Source organism: Eublepharis macularius, chromosome 13 (assembly GCF_028583425.1).
Source record: "Eublepharis macularius isolate TG4126 chromosome 13, MPM_Emac_v1.0, whole genome shotgun sequence".
In the NCBI taxonomy this organism is placed as follows: Eukaryota; Metazoa; Chordata; class Lepidosauria; order Squamata; family Eublepharidae; genus Eublepharis; species Eublepharis macularius.
The window spans coordinates 17,109,520-17,136,522 of NC_072802.1; the positions used below are offsets into that span (position 1 = coordinate 17,109,520).

Genomic DNA, 27,003 nt, shown 5'->3' on the forward strand with positions numbered 1-27,003 from the left:
AGTCTCATCTGCATATCGCAGGTTGCTGACTGTTCTGCCACCGACCTTTACCCCAATGTTCATCTCATCCAGGTTGAGCTTCCTCATGATTACTTCTGCGTATAAGTTGAAGAGGAATGGGGAGAGAACACAGCCTTGTCTGGTGCCTTTTCTGATCTTAAACCAATCTGTGTCTCCATATCTAGTTCGTACTGTTGCTTCTTGGTCCTGAAAACAGCAAAAGGGAAATGGACTCATTCAAATATATTTATAGTATTGTTACATTTTCTTTTTTCCATTTTTTTAAAAAAATAAACACAGTCTGCCTCCTTATCTTTGACAGCAATAGATTTTGTTTGTGATGGTAAAGAGAGTTGCCCATTCTTGGTATTCTTTCAACTAGCTTAAAAGCTTGACAGGTTAAATCAAACTATACTGTGGGGCTGGTATTTTGCATTAGCAGGTGGACTGAAGCTATAGGAATATACGTGAACCAGAGCGCGGACTGGGGATTCAAAGTCTGCCTCATTTCTCTTAGTCTTGATTTTTTTCTCTATAATCTGGGTTATTCACAGGAGTGTCATCTAGGCAGGACGGCCACTTATAGGCTTACCATTTGCCCGCTTGTGGTGGTCAAACTCCATGTAATTCAGGCTGTTCCCTGCCGATCCTAAGCTGATGGGAGGATTGCAGGCTTGTGAAATGGGGGAGCGTGCGATCGTCATCCCCAATGATGTTACTTCCCCCACAACCTGGAAGAAATGGCATTGCACCACGACCAATTCTTTCGCATTTGCCCCAAATGTAGTGATTTTGGCTAAAAGCACTGTGCTTTTGGCCAAGTGCTAAAGAATTGGCCATAGCACAACACCAGGTTGTGCCAGAAGTGACATCATTGTGCAGGGACAAGTATCCCGTGCACCCTGGAAAGTCCCTGCCATCCCCCCACCTAGGCCAGCTGGCCTAGGTCTCAAGTTTGGGGGGGAGTGTCTAAACATTAAAATACTTGTTACATTTTTGACATTTGCTAAGTTCTGCAACTTAGGTAATCTTTTTAAGAACTTTTTATTATAGCTGGATGCCTCAAAAGTTGGAAGTGGCCCAGGCCTTTCTGAACCTCTGAGAGTGCCTGACTGGAATTACTATAGATATTGACTACCTACTGCTTGAAGTAGCTGCTTTTGAAATAACCTACAGACCTCTAAGCTATGGAGGAGCAGGGTTTCCTCTGGGAAGAGAACAGGACTCCTACCTATGCTAGAGCATTAGCATTTTACTGATAGAACTGAGAGAAAAAAGAGCAACTCCATGGATCAGATTTTTTTCTCTGCTCCTGAAGCCTTTCAGATTTGAAACAAATTGCAGTCTGTCATGATGTTCAGTGCAGGTGAAACACCAAACTGTGTTATGTTCTTTTCCCCCTGCATATCATGATTAGAGATGGGCACGAACCGGGGGGGAAACGGAACCGTGTAGTTCGTGGTTCATCGCATTTCACAAACCACGAACCATGAACTTTCACGAACCTGCCCCAGTTCGCGAACTGGTACATTTGGTTCATGAAAACATCACATCCAAGTCAGCAAACCATCACTTCCGGGCCAGCAGAAGGTCTGCAGGAAGTCTATCCCCTGTTGCCTAGGAAACTGGTTGATCGGTGCCAGGCTGTCTGCAGTGACAAACCAAAAAACAAAACAAACGAACCAGCCTAAAGTTCGTGGCAGTTCGTCAGAAATGGGCTCTGACCAAGCACCGGTACGCAAACTGAACTGGCCCAGTTCATCACGAACTTTGGCTCATATTTCAGTTTGTGCCCATCTCTAATCATGATTCTAAACACATTTTATTTCTCCCTTAGAATCCTGGTTGGTGGGCAAGAGAACAAAAGTGTGTTTTGTCGTTTTGCCTCCTTCGGATGTCACAATAAATGTTGGTTTAATGCAAGCCAAGAAATCTTCAATCTGCAAGCTGTGTGAGATTGGAGGAGGGAAGACTTGTGAGCTGAAAGACTCTGGTTGATCCTTATCACAAAGAAACTAAGAGCTCACTTCACTTGGCTGGAAAAGGATGTCAGTGAAGGGCTGCATTCTGACCAATTTAGCCCTAAAGAGGTATTCTTTTCCAGGCAAATGAAAAAGGTCTCCAGTCTTTGCCCCACACACTTATTGCCTCACTTGCTTATTATTAATATTAACCACTTTTCAGCAGAGTTTACAAGGTAATAACAATAGCAACAGTAATAATATACAAATGCCTTAAAATCAATGAAAGAGAATGTAAAAGTCATGTAAAAAATAAAGAATAGAAATATTTAAGTATTAGATTTTTATCCTGCCTTCCTCAATTTTATTCTCTGTCTGAGAGGTAGGCTAGGCTGAGAGCATGTGACTGGCCCAAGGATACCCAGCAGGGTTCATGGCAGAGTGGAGATTTGATGTGGTTATCCCAGATCCCAATTCTGACACACTAATTGCATATCACACTGGCTCTCAACAACTGCAATATGACCTCAGTTTCCAAATTAGTGGAACTTTATTACCAAAAAAAATGTAAAGGGAAGAAGTTTCTTGAGTGAGAGCATTCTATAGCACTTGGCTGAATCTATATAACTTCCTTCTTACCAGAGGTCATTTCATAGAAAAAGAACTGCAGGAACTCATTAGCATAACTCATTAGTATATGCCACACCCCCTGACATCACCGGAAGTGTGTCAGAAGGCAACACCAACCCTTCAGGCCCCTTTCCTCAAAAATCTCCAGGTATTTCCTGAAAATAAAGCAGAATGAACTCAAAGCAGCTTACCCTCCTCTGGAGAGCCAGCCCCAGCAGCCCTGCTTGCATGCACGTACTCACTCACGATTCACGAATGAAAATAAAGCAGAATGAATTCAAAGCAGCCTACCCTCCTTTGGAGAGCCAGCCGCAGCAGCCTGGCTTGCACTCACTCTCTCACTCACGAGTCACGAATGAAAATAAAGCAGCAGAATGAATTTAAAGCAGCTTACCCTGCTTTGGAGATCCCGGCCCATTAGCCCGGCTTGCACTCACTCACTCACTCACTCACTCACTCACTCACTCACTCACTCACTCACTCACTCACTCACTCACTCACTCACTCACTCACTCACTCACTATTCAAGAATGAAAATAAAGCAGCAGAATGAATTTAAAGCAGCTTACCCTTCTTTGAAGATCCAGGCCCAGTAGCCAGGCTTGCACTCACTCACTCTCACTCACGAGTCACGAATGAGAATAAAGCAGCAGAATGAATTTAAAGCAGCTTACCCTCCTTTGGAGACCCAGGCCCAGTAGCCTGGCTTGATCTCACTCACTCACTCACTCACTCACTCACTCACTCACTCACTCACTCACTCACTATTCAAGAAGGAAAATAAAGCAGCAGAATGAATTTAAAGCAGCTTACCCTCCTTTGGAGGGGAGGCAGTGGGGAGGAAAAGGAATCATATGGGCGGGGCCAAAACCCACATGACCTCTTTTCAGATATACAGGAATGCTGTTCCGGCACATTCCCCCTCCAAATGAGCCCTGCTTCTTACCATTTTCAGCTAGCATCCTCTTGACCTAGCACCTAATTTTGCTTATACATGTAGGCCTTGTCTGCATGTGTAAGCAAAATTAGGTGTTATGATCCCAAGGAGATTGACAAGACAGTACTATTCCTCACTGTTGGTGGGAGACCATTTTGCTATCCTTCCTCTCTCCCTACAAGAATCCCTCTCCCTGCAAGAAATATTATACTAGCACCTCAGGAAAAAAAGTTTCTGTTTCAGCCCTTTCCTTGTTTTGCTAGTTTTCTACTGGCATTTGTTTACATGGGGGATTCTGAGCTTCGATTCTCAGAAGCTCATAGCTTGGAAATCTAGTTGGTCATTAAGGTCCTACTGGACTGAATCTTGCTCTTCATAAATGAGTTCCATTGTCAAATTGAGTTGTCTACAGAAAAGTGGAGACGAATCTGATCATCCAACATCTATACCTCAAAGTCAATTGTTACTAAATTACAAACTTATAAAATAACTGATGGTACATAACCACCCCCCAAATTATCCCAGATCTTGTCCTCAACTTCACCTAACTATTGGAAAAACTGTGGAGAGGAAGGGAATTTTACTCCTTGCTGGTGGAGATTCCAATACATAGAATTGTTTTGGAAAGAGGTCCTAAAATAAATTTGACAAATAACAGGATACGAAGTTCCACTGTCTCCAGAAATTCTTCTCTTAGACCAATGGGACACATACCAAGCCCATATACCCAAGTTAAGGAAAGACTTGATAGCAACTTTACTAGTAGCTGCTAAGAGTGCAATAGCTACTCTATGGAAATTGAAATCCAGCCCTACAATTAACATCTGGTACACATAAATTTGGGATCTCTTTATCTCAGAAAAATTACATGATAAAATTTATCAAGTAGAACACTTTCCAAAAACTACAAATTTTATAGAGAAATGGTTTCCATTCTTTGAATATCTTGAAAGTAACAGTTCTTTACCTGGCCTAAAACTCTTTCATAAGTATGCTAATATGTGAGTCATCATTATGTTAGATCTTGTAAGAATACTCTCCTTATAAGCTGTAATTAATTAGTTTATAACTTCTTGTATTTTAATAAGTTGTTGTTTGCTTCATTGTTATCTGTTAACTAATTTTGACTTTATGTGTTTTGTAATGTTTTTTGTGTTATACAGTTTCAATAAAATAAAAAAAATAAATAAACAGGATGCAGGCAAAGAGACCTTTAAAAAAAATGTGTTCCACCATCTGTCATCTGAAGACTCCATTTTTACCACCGTAACTCTACCACTATATCAGGGCCATTTCCAGATGGCTTACCTTCACCTGAGATGTCGCACCTCATTGCAGGGAAAATGCATCACATTTCCTCGCGCGAATTTTGCGTGACGTCGCGCAAAACTCATGCGAGAAAATGCGATATTTTGCATTTTCCCTGCAACGAGGTGCGATGTCCCGGGTGAAGGTAAGCCATCTGGAAACGGCCCAGTTTGCATGCATACACCACATACCACTGTAATGGCAGCTCTTTTTCTACAACAGTTTAATAAAATGGAATCCTCTAGCTCAGTTCCTGGGTGTCTTCTTGCCTCTGAGCTGGAATCTTAGCCCTCAGTCTAGCACTTTGATGGTTTGCCATTGCATAAAATGGGACTGTTGAACTGCTAATTAAACGACTGAGATGTTGATAAGAGCATCATGATACTATCATTTCAACATAACCTAGCAGTGAGGGGTTTATTTCCTTGCTTTTCTTTTTTGTCAGATTTCATATGTTTCCGGATCCAATTCAAAATACCTTGTTGATGGAGAACTGAGGAATGTTATAAAGACTTGCTTCAAAGATGATTTTATCAATAGCCTGGCCGAACCCCTAGTGGAGAAATTTGGAGATGCTCCTCCATCCCCCTTTCCACCTGCTTCTTCTGCCCCTTTGCTCAGGTGTCCCACTTATGTCAAGGACATCAGATTGTGTTTACCTGGTTGCCCGTTATCTCCATTGTTGTTCATTTTAGTATTGGAGATTCTGATGATACAAATACGTCAAGATGATGAAATTCGTGGAATAAAAATAAAGGACTATTCATACAAGGTCAGAGCATTTGCGGATGACATAATGTTAATTGTAGAGGACCCATTGGAGAACATGCCAAGAGTGATAGATAAGATCAAGGAGTTTGGAGACTTGGCAGGTTTCTTCATTAACAAAAAGAAGTCAAAGATATTATGCAAAAATATGACTAAGCAGAAACAACAATTGTTAATGGAAATAACGGATTGTGAAGTAACAAGTAAAGTGAAATATTTGGGAGTCGAATTAACTGCAAAGAACATAGATCTATTCAAAAACAATTATGAAAAACTATGGACTCAGATAGAGAGAGACTTGATTAAATGGAATAGATTGAATTTGTCATGGTTGGGCAGGATTGCAGCAGTTAAGATGAATGTGTTACCAAGAGTAATGTTTTTGCTACAGACAATACCAATCATCAGAGACTCCAAACAATTTGAAAAATGGCAGAGGAAAATATCAGATTTTGTTTGGGCAGGCAAGAAGCCTCGAGTGAAAGTGAAAGTTTTACAAGATGCAAAGGAAAGAGGCGGAATGCAACTGCCCAATCTGAGACTTTATCATGATGCAATCTGCCTAGTTTGGTTGAAAGAATGGATGACATTAAAGAACAAGAAACTATTAGCCCTAGAGGGATATAAAAAAATATTTGGATGGCACGCATATTTATGGCATGACAAAGTAAAGGTCAACTCGATGTTCCTGCATCACTTTGTTCGGAGAAGTCTATACATAATCTGGAAGAAGTACAGAATTTATCTACAAGAAGGAACCCCTTTGTGGGTGGTTCCATATGAGGTGATAGACCCGAGAGCTGTTGATAATGAACAACAATGTTTAACGTATAAAGAAATAACTAAAACTGAAGCATCCAAACTTAGAATAAAGACACAAGAGGAACTATCACCTAACTACGATTGGTTCCAGTATAGACAGATCAGAGACTTATATAATTCGGACTCTGTAAAGGGAGGTATACGAATAGAGAATTCGGAACTAGAGCAGACCCTTCTTAAAGAAGATAAGAAAAGAATATCCAAGGTATACCAAGTACTGTTGAAGTGGTATACCGAGGATGAGATAGTTAAAACACAAATGGTGAAATGGGCTATAAACTTTAATAAAGAAATAACAATGGAGGCATGGGAATACTTGTGGAAAACTACAATGAAGACAACGACATGTATTAATATCAAAGAGAACATTTATAAAATGATCTATCGTTGGTACATGACACCAAAGAAGATTGCGCTAGGGAATTTGAATACTTCTAATAAATGCTGGAAATGTAAGAAGCATGAGGGCTCCTTCTATCATATGTGGTGGTCGTGTGAGGTAGCCAGGCAGTACTGGGGGGAAATAATAAGAGAAATGAGTGAAATTTTACAATTTCAAATTAATAAGAACCCAGAACTCCTGCTACTGAACTTGGGAATGGAGGGAATTCCAGCCCAACACAGGACGTTGATATTTTATATGACAGCAGCAGCTAGACTTTTGTATGCGCAAAAATGGAAAGTACAAGAAGTGCCAACTATTGAAGATTGGACTTACAAATTGCTGTATATGGCTGAAATGGACAAGATGACAAGAAAATTGAGAGATCTGGACTCAGGGCAGTTCAACACAGACTGGGAGAAGCTGAAACAATACCTGGAGAAGAAATGGGAGGTGGGAGGAAAACTGTGGCAGTTTGAGAACTACTGAAGTATTGAAGTAGAGGGGGGAGACTTTACCGGGGGGAGAAGAGATAAATGTGAATTAATAAGTAGTCAGATTAATAGATTGACATATATATAGATATACATAGGTTAACAAACAGAACATAGAGAAAATAATTAATTATAAGGACTAAATATAAGGAGCGATTAACTAACAATATTTTCTTTTTTTTTCTGACAAGTTTTGTACCAAACTGAATGTCTGAAGATATAGATGGGTCAAATTGATTGACTACGTGAGGAGAGATATATAGAACTATTATAAAAAGATAGAATGAGTAATATATATAGAGAATAAGTCAAATTGTTTGATATAAACGAATGTATGATCTATATGGTTTATGATATATAGAAATACCTGAAATTGAAAAATTGGGATAAATTGTTTATCTAAGATGGAAACAAAGGCTTACAGTTTGGGCATATAATGTTAAAAATAGTTAAGGATGTACTGCTTAGAATAATGGAGAATATATATTTGTTTTAGATAGAGGAAGCTAATAAAAGTAAGGGAAAGGGGACAAAGGGTTGGAAAGCTGTTGGAAGTCAACAAAAAGGGGGGGAAAGGGAGGGGGTTAGAGATGAAAAAATTGGGGAAAATTGAATGTAAATGTGGAAATAATGGATTCTAACCCAATAAAAATTTTTCAAAAAAAAAAAAAGATTGTGTTTACCTGGAAGCTATCTATGAAATGAACTTCGCTTCCAAGGTGGTAAATAGTGTTTTTATCCACCTGATCCTGAGAACCTGATTCTCGCAGATTCAGGAAATGTCATGGATTGGGAAGTCAAACATTACTCTGAAGCATTGACTGGTATTTTAAATGCCATGGTGGAGGATAGTTCCTTTGGCTGAGTGTGAATGTATTGGACTTCTAGCTGTGTGTGAAATGTCTTTGCCTGTTGAATTGTGAGAATATAAAGAGGCTGTCAGCGGCAGCGCATGCCCGCCACCACCTAATAAGGTTCACTATTCTTCCTTAAGGCTTGTGCATGGAAAACACTTGTACTAATTGATGCAAGAAGAGTGGCAGCCTCATCAATAGATTGAGATATGTGAAAAGAATCATGTGCCATCTACAAAAAGTGGGTTACCAGGCAACATGCTGCCTAAACTTGATTTCCTTGATACAATTAAGAGAGTGAAGAGAATGGGAGAGAGGCAGAGATTGGAAGGAGGATGTCAGCTTCCCTACTAAGGATCATATGGACATAGAGTTTACTTGGACTATTAGTAAGCTTCCTTCCAAGTGGTTTGTGTGTGTGTGTGTTATGTGCCATCAAGTCACCTCCAACCTATGGTGACCCTATGAATGAAAGACCTCCAAAACATCCTCTCATTAACAGACTTGCTCACATCCTGCAAACTGGAGGACGTGGCTCGTTTTAGGTCTTCCTCTTTTCCTACTGCTTTCTACTTTTCCAAGCATTATTGACTTTTCCAGAGAATCTTGTCTTCTCACAATGTGACCAAAGTACAATAGCCTCAGGTTTATCATTTTAGCTTCTAGGGAGAATTCAGACTTGATTTGATCTAGTACCCACTTATTTGTCATTTTGGCTGTCCATGGTATCCGCAAAACTCCAGCACCACATTCCTTCCTGTCAACTTTCTTCACTGTCCAACTTTCACATCCATACATGGCAATGAGGAATACCATAGTTTGGATCTTTATCTTTAAGGATCTTATCTAGCTCCCTCACAGCTGCTCTTCCAAATCTCAGTCTTCTGATTTCTTCAGTGCAGTCTCCCTTTTGGTGGATGATTGAGCCAAAGAATAGAAAATCTTGAAAAATTTCAGTTTCCTCATTGTCAGCTTTAAAATTGTGTCATTCCTCGGTAGTCATTACTTTTGTCTTCTTAATGTTCAGCTGGTCATATAATGGTATTTGTTGAACTTGGGATGGGATAAAGAATGTTGAGACAGGGATAATATATAACCGGGGTCCTCAGCGTTGTTGAAATGTAAGAACTTTTGGAATTTTGAGAAAAGCTAGTGGATACGACCTCAAACTGGCTGCTGTGGGAGGCAGAACCAATCAAAAACTGGCTTCTATGGGAGTCACTTACGAAATATTTGTACTTGCAAGCCAAGCTTCCTCCTATTATGGGGGCAGCTATTTTCAATGGGGCATTCCCTGCAAAGGTGATGCCTCCTGTGGTATTTTCACCTTGTCTTCTGAACTACCTCCTGCTCCAGTGAGGTACAGGAAGACCAAAACTGGCTCTTTGTTTTGAGGAAGAGGCATTTTGGAGAAGAAGCAGGAAACACATTGGTATGCCAAACATGACTGTTAGTGATAACAACAACGTTCAATTTTTATGCCACCCTTCAGGACAACTTAACGTCCACTCAGTGGTTTACAAGGTATGTTGTTATTATTATCTCCACAACAATCACCCTGTGAGGTGGGTGGGGCTGGGAGAGCTCTGACTGACCCAAGGTCACCCAGCTGGCTTCAAGCGGAGGAGTGGGGAATCAAACCTGGTTCTCCAGATTAGAGTCCTGCTGCTCTTAACCACTACACTAATGCTTGATGGCTGCTATATATACACAGTCTATATTGGAGTATTATGCTCAGCTGTTGACATCTGAGGTTAATGGGACTGCTTTATTGAAGAGCGGGACTTCAGAGGGGATAAGTTCCATTTGGTATTCTTGAAACAGCGCTTGCATGGTAGGAGGCTGAGAAGAATCCCAAGAACAAGAAAAAGATCAAAGATGATAAACTGGAGTATTCTGTATCATCCACATGGCTGTACATGTTCTGGCTTTCCAATGTGGTGACATTTCAAGGTGATGCCTATGAAATGGGATTATAATGGAATAGTATTCCATTATATTAATAATTCTTCTGATTCCATCTCCATTCCATTTTAATCTCAGTATGGCCCTGCTGATCCTGTCTGCTTTTGATTATCTGGTTCTTGTCTACTTCTGTGCTTTGGGACATACAACATTTTGTGATGACCTTTGAACAAATAAATACGATTGACTAATTCAAAAGTAATTAGATCAGAGGAGTTTGTCTCATTTACTTGCATTTTTAAAAGGAAATAATGCAGCCATTAAAATAAAGACCTAGATTGGGGAACAAATTATCTCCTGGGTCTCACTAGCTTGGCAACCTTTTGTTGCTTTTCATTGTTCAAAAGGTACACAATATTTGCATGTGCCAGCTCAGAATGTTTCGTTTGAAAGACTAACCTAATTAAACATGGCCTGTGTGACTGTGTCACCTTATGACAAATATTAGAATTAAATAAATGCATTGCAATAAAGTCTTTATTTTACTCCAGCAAGGAGCTTCCCTTGCTTTGGCTCTCTGCTTGCAACACGCTTTGGTCTAGATCAGGGGTCTTCAACATTTTCTGACTCAGGAGCACTGGAGCTGCAGACATGTAACAACAGTGATATGACAGAAGAAGGGGTAGCCAAAGTGTCAAAGCCAGGACCATGTGCAACAGGCCTCGATGCCCCTCTGCTTCCCGTCCCATCCCATCCCAGATCCACAACTTGTATTTACAATGATCCAGAACCTGAGACGGGTGAAAAACAACTTGTACGAGCAAGGGATATATGCCGTTGGGGTGACGGGAGTCCTTCTTGTGTCCAAAATATTTTTTTCTTCTGCACAAAATGTTATTCTAGCTTGGAATTGCATAGAAAATGCAGAAGCTAGGCTTTAAAGACTCAAAGTTGAGTACTCCTCTGGAGCTGGTGTCTGGGGAATGTGAAGAGACCATGGGTTTGCCAGAAGTAGCACATGATGGGAATGTGGGTCTGTTTTCAGAGATGATCCCCAAATAATTATATTACTCAAGAACCCATCAGAGTTTGGAGAACATGGGATATATCCACTTCTAGCAGAGGGGACTGCACATGTTAGTATGTATGAGAAATCAGCAGGTTTGAAGTCTGTGACAGAGAGAGAAAGAATACATTCACTGGAAAGTAAAACACCATGGGGAATGTGTGGTGAGTTCCCCCATCACCGATATGATGTGGGATAGTAGATCTGCTGCCCTGAAAAATTGCCTCCTTGAGTCATCCTAAATACTCCAAAAGGTACCATAATTCCTCAATCAGCCCAATTACCCCAGGACCTTCTCCCAGTTTGGGGAAATGGGAAGAATCTAGCAGGATGTTGATTGTGCTCATAGATACAGTGTTGTAACTTTCCATGCAGTATTTTACTTCCAAAACGATTGTCCTTTGAATAGCAAGCATTTCTGTTAATTGCTGAAGAAATTCATCATCCAGTATTGGCTCATCTCCAAAAAAATGTGTGGAAACTAATTAAACATTTAGTTTAAGGTGAAATTAGCATACTTAGAATTCCAATTTATTCCAAACACAGGCATATAATAATTGACTTCTGCAAAAGCTGGCCCGGCTGCCTTCTTTCTTTGTATAATAAAGGTGCCACAATGTAGGCATAAATTAATTGGTGTTCTTTTTTTCCTCTTCTTCTTTTTTTAATAGCAGTACATTTGTTTGGCCTAACTTGGCAACTCCAGCCTGTGGAAGGGCAGTTGTATGAAAACGGAGTCAGTAAGGGAAACAAAGGCACAGAGACCATGGATACGACTTACTCGCCCATTGGAGGAAAAGTTTCAGATAAAACTGAAAGGAAAGGTACATTTCTATCTTTCTCTATGCAGTGAGTGTCTTCCTTTGTTTTGTTTTTAAATTAAGGCAATTTCTCCTTAGTATTTTTTTTAATTATCAAAAGGATATATCATGATATTGCATTTCCCCCTTCTTGTTAATGTAGGTTTTTGGGATGTGGATGTATAGGGTAGGCCCCTAGAGCTGATATATCGAAATTAGATGGCTAATTTGCGATAGGGGGTTAAAGCGCATTACATTTTGTTTATTTTGACTGCCATTTGCTGTAAAAGAGTTTATTATAGCCCCTCTAACATTGCTCAGGTAGAAATAAAGACACGTTTGCAACTCCTCTATTATCTTGCCAATTATAACTGCTTGTGTCGGTGTGTTTGTGCCCCAGTGATTAAACATTCCTAAAGCCTCAGATCCACCTAGGGGTGCCAGCCTCCAGGTGGTGGCTGGAGATCTCCCAGAATTACTAGTGATCTCCAGGTGACAAAAATCAGTTCCCCTGGAGAAAATGGCTGCTTTGAAGAGTGGGCTCTATAGCATTATACCCCACTGAGGCCCCTCTGCTCCCAAACCCCACCCTTTTCGGACTCCACCCCCCAAAAGTCCAGGAATTTCCCAACCTGGACCTGGCAACCCTAGATCCACCTAATACAGGTTGTTTTATTTTCGCCTACCCTGCACTGATATAAAAAACAAAAAGTCTGTCCTTTTGATTAGAGATATAGAAGGCCCATGCACAAAAGGAGAAAGGGGTTTGCTACATCCAGCTTCTTCTCCCAGTCACTGTCACTCTTCCCCTTTGTGTGTGTCATGAGACCAGGCCAGGGCATCCACTTTGGCCCGGAGCTGACAAGGTTTGAGTGCCTCCTCACAGCCCCTGAAAGCTCCACCCCCTTGCTCCTGGCTCTACAAGACTTGCCGTCAGTCTCTCAGGAACACACCTCCCTTCTTGGCGTGGGTTACCATGGCACCAGCCTCTTCTCCCAGTAGGCCAAGCTGTGGCATCTGGAGCCACTGAGGGAGTTAGGGTAGTGCCTCAAGATGGCAGCAGTCAGGGGTGGTTTCTTCTAGCCCTGCTTGGAGTTTGGGGGCTGCTTGGAGTTTGGGGGTCTCTGGCCCACCATCATCAGTGGGTTCAGGTGTCTTTGTGGCAGGATCGGGCCCCAAATGCTCAGCGGCTATGTTATACAAGCTAAGTGTTCATGCACATGTATTTATAGGCATTACAGTCATGCTACATCTCTTTCCTTACTTGTACATTTCACTTCCAGAGAGCCCAGAGAATGATAAAAATTGTAGGTTGCTGTTTTGGTATGGTAGAGGGGGGCAAGAATCTGAAAACTGTAATAGTATAACCCCTCTTTATGAGGATCAAGCACCGTCTTGCAAAACGCAAGCTCCTCAAAACTCTTCATCAGACTGAATGTTAAGCATAAAATGGGGAGGGGGAGAAAAAGAAGTTTTGGGGCATGATGGAAGAGCCCAAAGCCAGTAGAGATCATTAAATGAAGACCGTGGGGAGTCTGCAATGCCTCTTGGTGAATGACAATACTAGCAACTTAACACTAGTATGAATATAACACAACATTTCTGAAGGCAAAAATAGGGCCAAATTAGGACAACAATTTCCCATGAAGTCCCCCCCCCTCCACTCCACAAGAGATCATCCAGGGTACATAAGAGCAGTCTTACGAACAAAGACCTGGGAACTACCTTCTACTTACGGTAAAGACTGAGAGCTCGCCAACACTGACACCTTCCTGGCATGATAAAGTGAGAATACTACTAGAGATGGGCACAATCCAAAAAAAATTAACGATCCAGCTGATCGTGGATCGGCGTCAGCGACAATCCCGAATTAACGATCCACACCAAGCATTTCCCATTCCTGATCCGTGGATTGTGGAGGCCAAAGTGGGGCACGCTGCTATTCCCAGCTATGTGGGAAGGTGGGTGGTGGTGGCAGCCGGCGGGCCTGGCAGGCATGGGGAGACAGTGACGAGCCGCCTCCCCTCAGGGGGTGGGGGGTCTGGCTGCTCGCCAGCGGCACCCTCCATGTGCCAGCCTGCCAGGCCAAACTGGAGTGCGCTGGTATTCCCAGTGATACATGAATGGTGGGTGCTGGCAGCGGCCACCGGGCCTGGCGGGCACGGGGAGGCGGTGACGAGCTGCCTTCCCTCAGGTCCCATTCAGCAACACAGGAGATCTGTGTTTGGCTGTCAGAGCTGCCTATCAGGATTTGCAGGGATGAGATTGGAGTGCCCATGGCTACAGAACACCCCTTTCCCCCTTCCTCCCCTGGATGTCTTCTCCCAGCTTGTGACTGCTTTGCTGCTCCGTGGTTGGAAGGAAGCCCTGCTGATCAAGGAAAGCTGGGCTTCCATTCGGGTTTCCAGGGCGACAGAAGGAGGGCAAACAGAGCTCAGGCTCTCCCCTGGGTCCGTTGCCAGGGGAATAGATTGCTGGCGCCTGAGTGTCTGGATCCCCGATCCGAGCCCGATCACAACAATCCAGGCCTCTCCTGAGCGCTGGATCGTTGGCCATGGATGATCATGATCTGCCAGGTCATGATCGCGCGATCGCCATTATCGTGGGTTTTTTTCGATCGTAATGCAGATCGTGCCCATCTCTAAATACTGCACACCTCACCAGTGGTTTTTTTACCAAGTAACCACATTAAGGATGTCCCCAGCTTTACAGTTAAAATACACTGTTTTCACTCAAAGCAAAGGAGAACAGTGTATGTGTGCGAAAAACCTATCTAATGTAGAACTGACCCCTCCCCTCTCCCTTTGCGTTTCTGATTCACAACTGATCTTCACAGCCAACAGAGCCTGAGTTCCACAAAGTTCATGCTTATTTTTCCCTTGTTGAGTCAATTCATGATGACACAAAGATGAGCGCTGTGTCTGGGCTGGTTGCCAGAGCTTCTGAGGCCGGTCAAAGGTGTCAGGAAGGATTTCTTAGCTAGCATCAGTAGGAAGTGCCACTTCATTTGAAGGCAGTAATGGGTGTCAGGCAGCTAACTCTCCATTCTGTGTGAGTCTGTACTGGCCAGGGCTGGAACCCCGGCACTTTTGCTTAACAGATATGAGGGATGACTATGAAGGATTGTTCAAGACTTGTGGCCTCAAATACATAAATATCAAGTTCCTATGTTGACTCTGTTCAAAAATCACATGAAATCATGATTTAATTAATCTGAGTCAAATTTACGTATGAGTTCCAATTCAGCAGCTTCCCGTTGGATTTTGTTTTTGAAAGGTTTCTGTTGAAGTATGGTGTCCTTTAAGCCCTATGGTTTCTGTCACCATAGTTCAACAGAAACCTTTCAAAAACAAAATCCAACGGGAAGCTGCTGAATTGGAACTCATACGTAAATTTGACTCAGTCGAATGAATGGTATGAATGGTTATCTCATTATCAGAAGTAACTGATTTCATTATCAGAAGCAAACTGATCCCATTATCAGAAGCTACTGATTGCATCTGCTCCCCCCTCCCCTCACCACCTATATATATCTGACCAGTTTCTTCATACCCTCCATGTATCTGGCGAAGAGAACTCTGGTTCTCAAAAGCTTATGCTACAGTAAAGTTGGTTGGTCTTAAAGGTGCTACTGGACTCTTCTATTTTGCTATTACAGACTAACATGGCTAACTCCTCTGGATCTATTACTGTAGTAGTATAAACATGATAATTGTCTGGAGCCACACTTTTTGTTATGGGTATAGAACCTGAGAGACTGCTTATTCAAGGCTAATTCTTGATTGCAAAAAATGAAAACAAGAGAAATTGTTGACATTCCTTCCTTACTGTAGGGCCACCATGACCTGCAACTTAATCTGAGTGAAGGAATATGCCCACTGAGACAGACTTTGCCTCTTGTGTCAGAATTCAGTTTCAATATAGCTCATATACGTAAAGGGTCAGAAAAATCCCTTTACAATGGTTAATTGAAACCATGGCTAAAACTAGTTGAACGCCAACTTCTACATACTCAAGAAATACTAAAACATTAGTGATAGTTCCACAGCTAGAATCAGGCTTTGGCTCTAACCTAGCATAGTATGGTGCATAACAGGCTGCAGTAGATTTAATATTTTTTATTCCATCGCCTGTCTCAAACTATTCAAGATGGTGTCCGCCTGATCCACCAAAGCAGGAAAATAACCTAATCCATGCCTACAAAAGTAGGGTTATATTTTTTGTTCTGTCCAAAGGTAGGATTTTGGATATATGGAAATAGCTTCTTAACATATTTGAGAGAACGTGTGGATATATTACTTTAATATTAGCTATAGCTCTAATATTTCAACAATAGGGAAAATATGCAGGAGAGACTAATATATCCAGTAAGCCTGTCACTCCTATTGATGATCTCTTTGGTGCTATGGTACCATCATTTCTGGGGGAAAGATGCCAAGCAGAAGTAAATGTAGATGATGCAGTAGCAAAATTATGAAAGCAGCTGATCGGAAGGCTTCAACAAATAATAGTAATAGTTATAATAATAATTTTATTTATTTATTTATTTATTTATTTATTTTCGATTTTTATTCTGCCCTCCCCACATTTCCAGCAGGCTCAGGGCAGATTACAAAATACATAAAGGTTAAAATATATAAAACAGTTATTATAGTTAACATTCTAAAAACATCCATAATAAAGAAATGTGTTAATGTTGGAGTTGGTGAGAACTTTAACATCATCCCATTTTACTCTAGCTTTATGTACTCTGCAATGGTGTGTGAAACAGACCTCAAGAATGTGTTTATATATGAGTTGGTACTGATGGCAGCATCGTACTTCAATGACGAAGATGTTACAAGAGTTACGAAGAGAAAGTTGTTGTTGTTGTTGTTTTTAAAAAAGCAATCTTGCAACTGAACATTCAGTTCAAACATTACAGAATTCACAATTTAACATAGTGGACGGGTGTTCAATTCTTTAGAATATCCATTAGCTGAATTGCAATGTAAGATTACGTTGATGCATTTGTCATCATTAAGATACTAGCACAATGTAAAATCTTCGACAGATGCTACTAGTATTAGGAGTGTCAGGATAAGCAATGCTGAAGCCACCTGAGACCGACTATGGAAATCTTTGCTTTTGATCAGAAGAATGTACTTGCAGTTCCAGAAAACAAAACTCAGTTTTGTTTGTGAACAGCTTCTGATCAAAGTTGAGCAATTCCAAGGAGCAGAGACCACCCTGTATGCAGGGCTTTTTTTCAGCGGGAACACAGTGAAACAGAGTTCCGGCACCTCTTGAAAACGGTCACATGGCCAGTGGCCCCCGCCCCCTGATCTCCAGACAGAGAGGAGTTTAGATGTGGCGCAGAGGGCAATCTAAACTCTCTGTCTGGAGATCAGGGGGTGGGGCCACTGGCCATGTGACCCTTTTCACCAAGGGCGATTTAAACTTTAAAAAACTCTCCCCTTGTTCCTGCTGACCCAAAGTGATATCATTGTGTGGTCCTGAGTTCCACCACTGAGTTCCACCACCTTTTTTCCCAGAAAAAAAGTCCTGCCTGTATGTATTACTTCCTAATATTAACAAGATCACATCCTGTTCCCAAATCTTTATTGTACTGTTCCAGCAGCAAGCTGACTATATTAATCAGTATGTACCAGACTAGAATGTATGCCTATAGTTTTAAGAGAAGTGCATCTTGGGAGTTGTAGTGCCTTACCCCACAGGTTCAGTTCCTGGGGCATTCAAAGCCCACCAAAACTTGTTAAGGCCATTTCCTCTTTTGTTCATTCACACCTCAGCAGGGAGAGGAGCAAGTCATCTCTCTTTTTTCACCCCATTCACTGGGTCTACAAAGCTCCATCAAGTGCCTTTTTGATTGAAAGATGCACTCTCTCCTTTCGTTATTTAGAAGAATTGTGAGTAGAGATTCCTTACGTGTATGAAGAAGTTAAATAAAACCATTTAAGTTGGTAACCCGTGCGTGTGCGTTGACACTTGACGACAAAGGGTTGGGATTCCCTCCTCACGTCAGAATATTTATCATATGGCAAAGTAGGAGTCTCAAGGCCATGAGTATTCTCAAGATTTCCCCTTTTCAATATGATGATTGTTGATATATGTAGATGAAATCCAGATCTCATATGCTGGGAACAGAAGATATTGGGGGATTCCGCATGATCAATTTTGATCGGACTTTCTGAGCAGTCATGCCGCGGTGGAGTCCTACGAATCCACTTCTCCCTGATTCCACATTAGGCTTTGGTTTCGCACATTTCATCGGCTCAAAGTCCATCATGCGGAATTTTTGACAGGATAAAAATCGATTCCTCATCACTTTTTCCGGGGGAAGTGTCGAATGATGCACATCTTCCTTTTTTAAAATTCCCCCCCCCCAAAAAAATGTTGCTACACATAAACGTTGCATCAAACCAACACTTTAGAAAAAAATTTCTCACAAAAAAACGTTGCTACACATAAAGGTTGCATCAAATAAACATTGGATAGGCCAGAGCACTTCCCGCCGATATTGTGGAAGCGTATTGGCTATTGACATTTGGAGGGAAAATTGTTACCAATGACCCAGCATCTATCTTTCCCGCTTTCTTCGTGAGTGGTGTGGTTTAGTGATAGGTGTTGTGTTGAGGACGGTCTCTTTCTCCCTCCATGAAATGCCTAGACCACTAGGTGAATGCTGAAGTTCCTCCATCACACTTTCACTCTACCTCAGAAGCTATCAGCTGTCAGCGAGCAACAAGTAACAAATTTGGCGTGTTGTAAAATGGACCCATTATTGGTCAGCTGTTGTCATGTGACACAGGATATGTTTCTGCATAGATTTGTAGAAACGTTGCAATGTTTTTTTACATTTTTTTTTTTAAAAAAGAGGGGAAGGGAAAGGGTAGAGCTTAGAAAACATGATTGGCCAATCAAATTAAGTTGATTCGAAGGGCGAGAGAAAAGAGCAAGGGTGGGGAGAACATCGGATAAAGAATTCCGCATGATTAAAATCCCTAATCTGCTGCACATGGACAAATAAGTCGGGGGAAAGCAGGATGGGAAAAAAACGGACAAAACGTGCAGTGACTTCGAATCTGCTGCTAGGATTGCCTTCCCACGTGTGGAAACACAAGAAAAAATCGAGGTCATTTAGAAGCTAAAGCAGGGAAAATCATTCGTGCGGAATCACCCATTATCTGTATCAAGACTATTTGCTCTTATCCTGATCTTTTCCTGTTGCTGATGCTTTATTATCCTGAGCTGCAAGCAGATAGTGCAACAAGAGCAATTATTATTATTAAGGCATCAACAATTTTTTTAAAAAGCTATCGTGCCATACCGTCTGCTAACACACGCTTTGCTGGGATTTGGTTCCACTGAATCCTCTTAGAGAACTGGAAAATTGACAGTTGTCAAAGCACTACAGAAAAGCATGATGGTTTCTGCCACTGAGAAGACTTGTGCCAGTTTTTCAATATCATTGATGAAATTACTGCATTTCTGTCTGCACAATGAAAGTCCAGGAAAGAGTAGCATTATGATTGAATTAAGGTATAATGTATGGTTGGCTAAAAGCATGTGTACCACTAAAACCGAAATCTTTACTTCCTAATTTACCCACTTTTCAGGAAGACTTTAAAAGAACAAAATATTCAGTTGTGCATTTGGAGAGCTGTACTGAATGAAAATTCTCCTGATATGGGTCCTGCTCGCTATTGGTATGGGGGCGGGGGGTGGATAAAATAAAATCCCTTGCCTCTCTTTGGATGCCACCAAGGACTGAGCCATCATCCAGTGAAGTGTAGGACATAATGAGTTGTAACTGTGTGATGGAACAGCAGTGGTCAACCAGAAAGTGTTGCATGGTATATGTCAGCGTGCTTTCAGTGATCTTTGCTAGACAACTGTAGAAAAACATATCTAGAAAATACACCGTAATCAAGATTTGTAGTCATTTTTGCACAGGTTTCTGCGTCATCCACCATTGCATCTGTAGCTACAATTGTAAAACTAATCCTCTTATTTTATAGTAATGATCTTTTAGTGCTTATTTTGCCTGCTTCATACTCTGATTGTGTGCATCTGCTGGTATGAAGCCTGATGGTTAATGGTATTCCTTACTAGCTATACTTTATTCTTATTTAAGGAATTATGTTGGGAGATTGCCCAAAATTGATTCTTTATATCTCTACACCTAAGTTTATGTACACCAATTCTTGCCTTAGCTAATAGGAGGTGATTTATGTCTACGTCTTGCTAGACATCATTTTGAAAATATGAAATTCCCCATGAGTAGCGTTCCTCAGATTCAGAATCAGCACACTCAAAATGCACAAAAACAGCTGAGAATAGAAGAGAAACCCTTTTGGATCGGACCAGAGACCCATCTGGTCCAGCATCCTTTGCCCACAGTGACCAACTAATCCAGAGGAGTTAGCCGTGTTAGTCTGTAGTTGCAAAATAGTAAAGAGTCCAATAGCACCTTTAAGATGAACCAACTTTATTGTGGCATAAGCTTTCGAGAACTACAGCTCTCTTCGTCAGATGCAACTTTATTGCAGCATAAGCTTTTGAAAACCACAGCTCTCTTCGTCAGATGCAACTTTATTGCAGCATAAGCTTTCGAGAACCACAGTTAGTTAATCTGCTACTGGACTCTTTACTAGTGGCCAATTAGATGCCTCCGAAGGCCCACAGTATGGCCATAGAAGCCCAAACCTTCCCCTGTTGTTGCTCTCCCTCATTGTCCAGGTGCATACTGCCTTTGAACCTGGAGATCCCAGGTAGCCCCTGCATTTTGATGGACCTGCGCTCCATGAATTTATGTGATTTCATTTTGAACACATGAACGCATACAGCTGCCTTGTGCTGAATCAGGCCCTTGGTCCATCAAAGTCAGTATTGTCTACTCCGACTGGCCGCAGCTCTCCAGGGTGTCAGGCAAAGATCTTTCAAATCACTTACTTACCTGATCCCTTTAACTGGAGATGGCAGAAAATGAACCTGGGTCCTTCTGTATGCCAAGCAGATGCTCTAGCACTGAGCCGCTGCCCTTCCCCTGAATCCATGTAAGTTAGTAGCCACCATTACAAGCTGCGGCAGTGACTTCCACAAGTTAGCCAAACTGCATTGCCTTTTGCCAGCAAGTCTTTTTTGTTTTATATGTTAACTTTTTCACCTCTATTTTTCAAAGATCTCATTCCTTGAGAACAATGTGTTAGGTGAGGGTGTAATGAAGACTGCTAAAAATAATACATCTTTTTTGGTTAATTCCCTGCCTTTCATCAGTCCCACTTACAGCTTTTTTGCATTCTATGGTACAAGGTACAAAAATATTTATCGTTGTAGCTGTGGGCCATAACATCCTAACCCCATAGCACAGTACGTTTCAGTACAAGTTCGACAGGCTATCATAACAAAATATAAGTTAATAAAATTTAAAATATCTATACAAATAAATAATACAATAAAACTCTGGAATAAAATATATTTATAATTTGGCTAAAATTCTTGTGGAAGTTAAACGTTTTGTAGGGGCAGCCAGGATTAGTCTCTTCCTTATGTTTGTTGATAGAAAGATAAAGTTACCTTCAAAGTAACATCTGGGATGGTATCAGCCAATAAAAACTCAATGGGTTCCTCCTCTGAACCAGAGAAATCTTCCAATGAGGTGGAAGAGAAATATCTTCCACCTCACTGGAACTGCAAGGGCAAAGGCGCTGAGCCTCTGGTATTTTTTTATATCTACCCTGGGTATATGCTGATGGCATGGTTGGAAACGCGCGTGGGTAAATGCCTTCCTTAAAATGAATGTTAGGAAGGTCAGCTAGGTAACGCGAAAGAAATTTATTTTTCTGCTCTCGGCATGAACTCTTTCTCAATCTTGGATTAATAAAGGAAGAAAGATGGGAAAAAAGAAATTTATTTTTCTTAAACCTAGGGTCAGGGCTGGTGTGTCCATAGAGGCAGGTCCAGCAGCCGCTTCGAGCGTTGAGGCGCCGGAGGGGGCGCTGGGGCGGGGGGGCGCACCGCGGAGCTGGCAGCGCTGGAGGGCTGGGAAGCCACCCATGCGCTGCCCCAGCTGCCTGCCACGCCTGGCCCGCAGCTGTTGCAGCCTCCCAGCCCTCCCATTCAGCTGCCTCATGGTGCCACTGCCGCCAGCATGCACTCCCGGCTGGGCGCAGCAGCTGCGGGCCAGGTGCAGCAGGCTGCCAGGGCGGCGCGTGGAGCAACTGAGCGGGACGGCTGAGAAGACGCATGGCATCCCAGCTGCCTACTGTGTGACATCATCATGCAGTCCAGGTGCGTGCATGCATGCTTTGCGCATGCACACATGGGGGCAGTGACTGCACTCAGGCACCAGAAAACCTGGCACCGGCCCTGCCTAGGGTACCAAAGAGAGAATTTAGAGTGGCATACCTGGTTAATATCACATAAAGCATCCTTACCAAAAATCCGGGTTGTATCTGAATCCCAATGTTTTACCATCTCTAGAGAGGTACATTCTATGGAGCTACTAATGGTAAATACAAAATTCCAAGTCCTATTATTACTTTATGGTAACTGGAGAAGGAAGCATTTACAGGAGAGCATTGATGTATGGGTGAAAAGGTTGGCTTCACCTCTGCCTCCTTTCAAGTGTTTCCCTCCGAATCTCTTTGTACATAAGGCCTGCACAAAAATGCACACACAGTCCATGTACACATGATTTTTCTGTGTACGTGCATTGAGTGATGTTTATATGAGTTCCAAGTGTGTTTGGTTGAATGTATGATTTAACCTGCATGTTCATCCCTGTACTGCTCCTCAGTTTTATTTTGACAGCAGAAACGAACTGGATCTTTATTCCAAACAGAGGTACACATGTATACACATGTACGTACAGGATGTATGTACAAGTGAATTACCAGAAATGCACCTAGGCTAACAGGGGCGGGGGGGAATGTGGGGTGCCCAAATGTCAGAGGAAGTTGAGGATATGAGAAGAGACTGGCTCTGTTCTGCACCTGTGTTTGTGTTGCCTTAGCAAATTTGGGTTTGGACACCAACATTTTCAAAAGTGACATGTAGTTCTACCTTTAACCATGTTAGCATTTTTCACCTGATTGGTTTGCACCTTTTAAATATGCAGTATGCATTTTATCTGAATCTAGATTATAGTGTCTTTAAATTACTTTAGGTTTCCTAAAGCAACTTGATCTTTGGCATCCCCTTCAACTTACTTTGACCAGTTTGTCCCATTTTGAAATTTTTTATTACCGTGTTAGTCTTTCTGGGCAACTGAGTAACCCTCCAGTGCAGCCCTTTTCTCCAGCGGAAGTCATCTCTGTAGCCTGGAGATCAGGGGTAATTCCAGGAGTTTTCCAGCCCCCCGCCCCGCCCCCACTGGAAGCCGATATAACCCTTGGGGCAGGTGATAATTGCGTCCTCACAGAGGTTCTAAAGCACAGTTACTTACCACATCTAGAAATCGGGTCTCTTCATCTTGACCTAAATGTTTATTTACTCAGACAATTGGAAGGCATCATAATGATATTTTCTGTGTTGCGTACGTCACTTATTTCTAGGCAAATTAAAATTGCAGGTAGCCATTTTGGGCCACTAGAAAAAGAATTCCAAAAACAGTTACCAAGTAATATGGACACTGACTAAAACATCATAGAGTAAAGAATTGACTTTCTAGTTTACAAGAAACTGTGGTGGGTGATAGGTGAAGGCTTAACTGCACCCATCTGGTTTAACAGTGGGAAATGGCAGGTAGGTTATAGATAAAACTGGATATTTTCCATTGTGCCCGTTGACAAGTTTCCTTCCCCCTGCCCTTTTCTTTGTTTGCTTAATTTTCTACCTTGGCAGGATAATTCTTGTGACTTCAAAAGGTTGCTCATTACTTTGCGATGTTTTTGTTGGTTTTAATAAAGACATCATCCTATTGCTGGTTTGGAGTTTTACTTTTCACTAATTTTCTGTCTCTCAAGATCACTATTCAAGTTTTGATCAGGGATTGATATTTTCTCCCTAGGAATACATGGTTGCTTTGGCATGGCCTGCCCATAGTGTTTCTGTGGATAATAATATTTCTTTTAAGAGTTCAATTTATTGGATTCTGAGTCTTTGACACACAGAACAACACCAATATGATGTACTACATCCCTTCCCATAGTTTTCTCTGCGGTGATAATTGTCTTCCATTGATTTCCACTTTCTTCTCATTCATCCTTTGCTAACCTTGTCTCTTCTTATTGTTAAATTTAGATTGTAAGGTCTGTGGAGACAGAGGTCTGTCTGTATTTTTTAGAAGATTCTGTAAAGCACAGTGAACACTGATAGATTGAAAATTAAGTAACTTTTCTGTACATTTTCTGATTTTCCCACTATATCTAGAGTTTCTTTTAACACAAGGAATTTCAAATGGCTTTTAGTATTATTTTATTATTATTTATTAATCTTATATTCCACTCTCCCTGCTTGCATGGGCTCTGAGCAGGGCCGTCGTCACACGGGCATCTCTTCCGTTAAATTTACAGCATATAGCGTCCTACCTGTTATCGGCACAGTAACGTTTCTTTGGGTCACCTAACGGCTCTTCGCGCCACCAGCTCTCCACACCAAAGCACTCTGTTCTGTTCTCTCTAACCGCGCAGAAGCAGCTCCTCCCCCCCCCCTTTTTTTATTATTCTGGCGTTTAATTCCGCTTTAACGGAATAACAGCATATAAACATTCCGTTAGAGCAAAACATTACGACCCTTTTGTTTTACCAACTTTGAAATTATATAAATAGCCCTTTGCCTGCAGAAAACTCCCTGTCTGGCGTGATCCCCATCGCTGAAGACTCTGCCATGGTGATTGAGTCATTTTTACTTCAGCAGAAAGTTTGCATTGTGTTATGTCGTTATGGCGTTATAAGGACATAATAAAATAAAAAAAAAGGGGAGTCGCAGGAAGAAATGGATTCTGGGATTGAAGGGAGGGCATAGGACGTTGCGAGGCGAAATACATCGATGTGAGGCATTCTCACTGAGGCACAAAATAGCGCGACTATCAAGCACAAAGCAGAAGAGAGAAAATCGCTACAGTGTTGGAATAAGGTGGGTGTTTGCCGGGAAATAGCGCCATTTTAGCGCTAAATAAAAGCCCGTGTGACGACGGCCCAGGTAACAACCATGGATAAAATCACATTGAAATAAATAAAGATATACAAATTAATGAACATCTCTTGACTGCAGATCCACCTTACCCAGCCCCAAAGCGAACATCCCATGGGGACGGGGGATGGAGAAATCAGGATAATTAACTAGTGGCAAAAACTGGGCTGGTAGGGCACAATACTCCCCCTCCCGCGGGAGACTGGCAGGAAGAACTCTTCCAAGCTTTAAGCATTAAAGTATAAGCACCAATACATTGTGCCAGTTTATCTCTTTCTTTTTTGTGTACATTTTTTTCCTGCCAGGGTTACCAGGTCCCCTGGGGGCCAAACTGGGGAATGAGGTGCTGGTGGGTACTTGCTCTGCAAATATACCCTTCCACGTCCACCTGTTGTGCAAGAAAATGATGTCATTTTTGGCATAATTTTGAAGCTCCAGGTTACACTGGGGGCCAGTGCTGTAAAAAGCAACCCAAACATAGTGTTTGGGGCGAGTTTTTACAGAATTGGCCTCTGGTGTAACATGTCACTTCTGCATTGCGCCAGAAATGATGTAACTTTCTGGTGAGCTTTGCAGGCATGCTACGGGCTTGCCTCCGACCTTTCCACGTGCTTCTTCCCACCACTGGTCAGGTGAGCACAGCAGAGGTCAGAGACTGGCGGAGGGTGGGGACAGGGGATCCACCACTATAGTGGGAGATCTGGCGAACCTGTTTCCTGCTGTTCTTTTTTTTATGACTAGTTCAATGATTTATGAGTTCCACAGAACTCTTCCTCAGGCTGAATGGTCAAACAAGGACTGATGATAAGGATATATATATAAATCTCCTAGTCCTAATTGGACACTATAACCACTACACTGGCTTTGTACACTACCTTTCCCCCATGTCTATAGCCAGGGGATAAACAAGATAAGCATTATGTCCTGACTCCATTTTTCCTCTTTCCTTTTTCTTCCTATTGTCCATGAACATCTAGTCTGAGGAAAAGTTCTGTATAACGCACCAATTTGAGTCCTGAATTTTAAGCATTCTAGATAAAAGATATTGCTTCACATTCTCTTTAGTAACTTAAATTCTAGACAGACAGAGATTGGGTAGCTGTGGCAGATCCCCTGTAAATCCTTCATTTGTGAGACTGAAAGAAAGAAGCAGATATCAATGCAAAGCTGTAATGACAATTACGCAGTTTTGTAAATTAGTTTTTTAGGATGCCATTTTAGAGCTGTGGTTCATAACTTGGTCTTTTAATAGGTGCACTGTGATTAAAAGTCGAGGCATCCTATTGATGGCTGGTATTTACCAGGAAAGCAAATGAGATTGAGTGTTTCAGAAATCAGTGGTGATCAGCACACAGGCCCTCGCCTGGGAGGATAATTGGAGCCTCGGTGCTTGGATTTTCGATTTCTCGAAGCCATAAGAGCCCAGTGATTAGGGGGTCTGTTGTTTCGCTCTTAGTGTTGCAGAAAACCATGTACCAAAACAAAATGATGCATTTGTACCAGGAATACATTTGAAAATGTTTGAAAGTCATGATCATCAGGGTTTTTTTTTTTTTTAATCATGGGCAAGAGATGCATTGAAACGAAGGCAAAAATGTCAAGATGATAATAAGCATTGCCGTTTTGGAAAGCTTGTCACTCAGCGGGCATTTTGAGCTGTCGTTTTTAGCATGGCGAGTGTGCTCCTTGAGTTACCAGACACGCAGCCCAGGCCTATAAACATTCAGTTGGAAGTAAACTGATGCAGATGGTCTCAATCTGAATAGTTTGCTTACGATAATTTGACTTACAAAATTTGTGAGCCTACCCACAGGGCACAGAAACGCAGGGTCTTGGCATGTAGAGTGGTGCCCTGCCCGCAGCAATTTAGCCAGGTCTATACAAAGAGCGAATATTTCTCTCTGCTCTATTTTTTTTAAATGTAAGCATTCAAAAAGGG

The 27,003-nt window shown here is 41.8% G+C and overlaps 1 protein-coding gene across 2 annotated transcripts in view; it reads left to right on the forward strand.

The window, feature by feature from the left end:
- TENM1 (teneurin transmembrane protein 1) overlaps window positions 1-27,003 on the forward strand; it is a 468,106-nt gene that overhangs the window by 196,520 nt on the left and 244,583 nt on the right. For both annotated transcript variants that reach the window (XM_054996443.1, XM_054996444.1), the window contains one exon: window positions 11,799-11,951. In XM_054996443.1, coding sequence (XP_054852418.1) covers window positions 11,799-11,951 — 153 coding nt within the window. The remainder of the gene's footprint in view (window positions 1-11,798; window positions 11,952-27,003) is intronic.